This window comes from Octopus bimaculoides, chromosome 4 (assembly GCF_001194135.2).
Source record: "Octopus bimaculoides isolate UCB-OBI-ISO-001 chromosome 4, ASM119413v2, whole genome shotgun sequence".
In the NCBI taxonomy this organism is placed as follows: domain Eukaryota; kingdom Metazoa; phylum Mollusca; class Cephalopoda; order Octopoda; family Octopodidae; genus Octopus; species Octopus bimaculoides.
In genome coordinates this window covers 17007944-17012929 of record NC_068984.1, presented here as the reverse complement: position 1 = coordinate 17012929, position 4986 = coordinate 17007944, and the positions used below count along the sequence as shown (strand labels likewise).

The 4986-nt window shown below is 38.1% G+C and overlaps 3 protein-coding genes across 5 annotated transcripts in view; 2 read left to right on the top strand and 1 right to left on the bottom strand.

Annotated features, from left to right (window-relative positions):
• LOC128247649 (solute carrier organic anion transporter family member 2B1-like) overlaps positions 1-1369 on the top strand; it is a 15431-nt gene extending 14062 nt beyond the window's left edge. Inside the window, exon 5 of the mRNA XM_052967621.1 lies at positions 1319-1369. Within this exon, the coding sequence (XP_052823581.1) occupies positions 1319-1369 (51 nt within the window). The remainder of the gene's footprint in view (positions 1-1318) is intronic.
• LOC106875194 (mitochondrial nicotinamide adenine dinucleotide transporter SLC25A51) overlaps positions 1-4986 on the bottom strand; it is a 67936-nt gene that overhangs the window by 25867 nt on the left and 37083 nt on the right. The window lies entirely within an intron of this gene.
• LOC106875186 (solute carrier organic anion transporter family member 2A1) overlaps positions 1249-4986 on the top strand; it is a 29425-nt gene continuing 25687 nt past the window's right edge. Inside the window, exon 1 of the mRNA XM_014923223.2 lies at positions 1249-1486. Within this exon, the coding sequence (XP_014778709.2) occupies positions 1402-1486 (85 nt within the window). The 5' untranslated portion in view covers positions 1249-1401. The remainder of the gene's footprint in view (positions 1487-4986) is intronic.

Below are 4986 nucleotides of genomic sequence, written 5' to 3'. Positions count from 1 at the left end.
ACCACCACCACCAACACTACCACCACAACCACCACCACCACCACCACCATTACTGCTATTGCCATCCCCACCACAACTACCAATTGGCTTAGAATTCATTTTCTGAACTACTGAAAATAATTTTTCCCTTTTATCTTGACAGATAAAATGCAGTGTTTATAGAAGGATTAACAAAGAGAGATTAACTTTAGGTGAATGACTTTATCACTAAGTTATATATTTAAACCTTTATCAGATAGTGACATAACAAGTGTGTGAGGGACAGCTTTCATGTTTATATATTTTTGTTCAATCTCAGGCAGTTCTTTTTCCGTCAACAGTAGCATTATTGATTATAGGTTTCCAATAGATCAATCATAGTTTTGCTGCTTTTCCAATGGTAAGTGTGAGAAGGGGATATCTGTGCATGATTCGTGGAATAAATAACCCGAAATATTTTTCTTTGAAGTCTCCAGTTTATCTGTAAAGTGGATGGCATCAGGAAGGGTATAGGAACCATACCAATGTCATTACTAGAGCTTAGCACTGTCCGATGGCTCATTGGTTCCAATCAAACCATCCAAGCCATACCATTATGGTAAACAGACATTAAACGGTAATGATGATAATAATGATATATATATATATATATATGTATATATATCATCAAAGATATATATATATAGGATATGAGCGAAAGTGGTGTCAATTAGACCCAGAGGTTTCAGGTAATACTGAGTAAGTGCTGTAGATAGACCATAGTTAAGCTCCAGGTTCGGTGATTATGCGAATAAGGGGTCCAACGTAGGTCATATATCAGCGTGTGAATATAAGAATTTACTTTTCGTAATGAGATAAAAAGCCAAGGCTGTGTGCATTAAAGAACATTTAAAAATAGAAGGTCTTACAGCTGTTTCCAGGATATTTATTATATTTCTTCATCGGAGATGGTGTGAAAGGATGGTTAAGCAATAGTTAGTTTAGATAAGATAGGAAATAGAAAGATATTTTTATGCAATTTTAGTAAATATATCTATTAACTTCCCATGAAAAAATTTTATGATGTAAAGAAAAGAATAATCAACTATGTTACAACTTGATAGGATGGCATATGATAATGTGTCAGAATATCTTATCAGTGAATTAGCAAAACTGTTAGAACAGTAGGGCAAAATACTAGTACCTTTTGTGTGGTACCATCGCCAGAGCTTTTTATGTGGCACCAAGTAGTTTGCTAGACAAAATGTGATGGACATGATTTTTTTTTTTTTTTATGAATTGGTAAGTTTTATAGATCAGTTCAAAAAATGAATGTGAATATTTTCTTTTTTTCTTTCAGAAACCCCTCTTAAACCTTCTGATCCTCAATGGATTGGTGCCTGGTGGCTAGGATTTCTTACTTTTGGTCTGGCAGCCATATTAATGTCAGTACCATTATTTTTATTCCCAAGAAAATTAAAGGGAAATGAAAATGTACCAGAGAAGAAAAAGCCTTTATCCTTCAAAGGTAATTATAGAGCTCATGTGGAAATGCTTTAAACCAAAATTACAATTTCATAAAAAAAAACTAAAAGTATAAAATATGCTAGTACCTAAAATATTAATTGAATTATATAAATTTTAAGAATGAGATATATTTGCTTAAGAAACTATCAGTTCAAAAATGAAGTGGCTGTGTGGTAAGTAGCTTGCTTACCAACCACATGGTTCCAGGTTCAGTCCCACTGTGTGGAACCTTGGGCAAGTGTCTTCTACTATAGCCTCAGACCAACCAAAGCCTTGTGAGTGGATTTGTAGACAGAATCTGAAAGAAGCGTGTTGTGTATGTGTGTGTGTGTGTGTGTATGTGTGTGTGTGTGTGTGTGTGAGTGTGTGTGTGTCTGTGTTTGTGTGTGTCTGTGTTTGTCCCCCCCACCCCAACATCGTTTGGCAACCAATGCTGGTGCATTTACGCCCCTGTAACTTAGCGGTTCAGCATAAGCAACCGATAGAATAAATACTGGGCTTACAAGGAATAAGTCCTGGGGTCGATTTGTTCAACTAAAGGCGGTGCTCCAGCATGGCCGCAGTCAAATGACTGAAACAAATAAAAGAATATATTGAATCTCAAAAATTCTTTACTTGATTCCAAAACTTCTTTTCTGATGAAAAAATTGCATAAATATCCTTCTCAATTTGATTCCACAGTAAAATCTCATGCCTAAATGATAAGCTCTTTCCAGTTAATATTGTTCTATTTTGGGAGGGTTATGCTGTAAATGAAGACATAAACACTGGTTGTAGTTCACTTCAGTTTTATCATCAATTAATTAGATAGTTACATATTTAATATTTAGATAAATTAATTGATTGATTAATTCATTCGTCAAAGTTCTTTCATCACAGCCTGGGACCTTATCATTAATGATGTGTCCATTATGTACCTTTTACGCATACATTATAACCCTATCCTTGTTCTTTGCTCTTTGTACTGTGTCTGTCAGTGAATTTCAACTGACTGCACTTTAATAAGCAGGCTGTTACCAAGTCTTTTTCGCTGTGTGTATGTGTGCATAAATATATATATATATATATATATATACACACACATACACTGTATATTTATAAATAGGTAGATAGATACATAGACAGATAGATTGTATGTATATGTGCATGTGTATGGATTTTAATTGGGCTGATAGTGTGGGGGGCGTATGTGTGTTGTGTGTTGTGTGTGTGTGTGTTGTGTGTGTGTGTGTGTATGTGTGGTGTGTGTGTGTGTGTGTGTGTGTTTGTGTGTGTGTGTGTGTGTGTGTGTGTGTGTGTAGGGAGGATTGCACGTGAATAGAGATACCATACCAATTAATGCTACTGTTAACATGCTTCAATAAGCAAAGTAAAAATAAATGCATGACAAGCCTAGAATTGTTTGATAAAAATAACTAAAAGGACAAGAAGAGTTATTACAACAATAAAATACACACACGTGTGTGTGTGTGTGTGTGCATGTGTGAGTGCATTTATTCATATATACATAATGTGAGTGTCAGGTTTAGTGGTAAGGGTGTTCAGTTCATGATCGTAAGGTCATGGGTTCGATTCCCTGTGGCACATTGTGTCCTTGAGCAAGACACATTATTTCATGTTGCTCCGGTCCTCTCTCGCCTGGCAAAAATGAGTTGTACCTGTATTTCAAAGCGCCAGCCTTCTCACATTCTGTGTCACGCTGACTCTCCTTGCATATACGTGTCTGTGGAGTGCTCATCCACCTGCACGTTGATTTCACAAACAGGCTGTTTCAATCATTGGATCGACCGGAACTCTTGTCATTATAACTGATGGAATGCCAGATTATCATCATCATCATCATCATCATCATCATCATTTAATGCCTGTTTTCCATGCTGGCATGAGTTGGACAGTTTGACTGAGGTCTAGAAAGCCAGTAGGCTGCACATGGCTCCAATCAGATCTGGTAATGTTTCTACAGCTGAATGCTCTTCCTAACGCCAACTGCTCTGAGATTGTAGTGGGTGCTTTTCATGTGTCAGTCGGGCGGGCGGGCCTGGCATCGATCATGTTCAGATAGAGCTTTTTACGTGTCACCGGCACAGGAACTAGTCAGGTGGGCCTGGCATTGATTACATTCGAATAGTGCGTTTTATGTGCTACTGGTATGGGTGCCAGTCAGGAGACACTGGCATCGGCCACATACGGATGGTGCTTTTTATATGCCATTGGCACAGGAGCCAATCAGGTGAACCTGGCATCGACCAAGTTTGGATGGTGCTTTTTACATGCCACTGGCCTGAGAGCCAGCCAGGCAGACCTGGCATTGACCACGTTCGGATGGTGATTTTTATGTGCCACCAGTATGGGAGCCAGTCAGGGAGCACTAACATCAGCCACATTCAAATGATTCATTCTATGTGACACTGTAACAGGAGCCAGTCAGGAGGCATTGGCCACAGCTACAATTTTGGTTATACTTGATTCAACAGGTCTTCTCAATCATCATCATCATCATCATCGTTTAACGTCCGCTTTCCATGCTAGCATGGGTTGGACGATTTGACTGAGGACTAGTGAGTCAGATGGCTACACTGAGCTCCAATCTGATCTGGCAGAGTTTCTACAGCTGGATGCCCTTCCTAACACCAACCACTCCGAGAGTGTAGTGGGTGCTTTTATGTGCCACCAGCACGATGTCCAGTCAGGCGGTACTGGCAACAGCCACACTCAAATGGTGTTTTTACATGTCACCTGCACAGGAGCCAGTCTGGCAGCACTGGCAACACCCTTGCTCGAATATATATATAAATATATATATATATATCACTCTTAAACAAGAATATTATTGATAATGACTTTAAAGTTTTGGCCAGTTAAGTCATCATCAAATTGTGATCCATGGAAGCTAATCTTGGCTTTATATAGTTTCTGTTGAGTTAAAATCTGCCTTGGATATGTGTATTTGAATGGAGTAGTTATTAGGTTTTAAGGTGGGTTGTGATGCAAAAATGTTTTGGAGATATTTTTATTGATTAAATTTAGTGTCATGTCATTGTTTAAAATTTATTCATACATGTAGAGCTCATGCTAAGAGTTGCTGAAGTATGGAACAAACTGCTGGCATCAGTTGTTAGTTGTCGGAGCAATGCATCCTTCAAAACTTCCATGCTTCCTGAGATTCGCCAACACTACAACCTGATTTTCTCCCCTCCATACACACGCAAGCATGTATCTGACTCATACACTGTTCACTTTCCAGACATTTGTACAATACTGCATATGCTTTATGCGCACTTTTGACAAGGTTTAGTGCACCTGAGCACTGTATACAATAATTTCATTATTATTTATTATTATTATTATTATTTTATGTTTGACTTTTGTTTTGCATTTGTACAAGTTGGGTCCAAGTCTCACCCAGAGACCTCAAGAGACAACAAGTTAGAAGTTCATGTAGGTGTTATGCCTAGGGTACCATATATTTGGATTTGTACAGTTTTGTTCAAGTGAATGTTT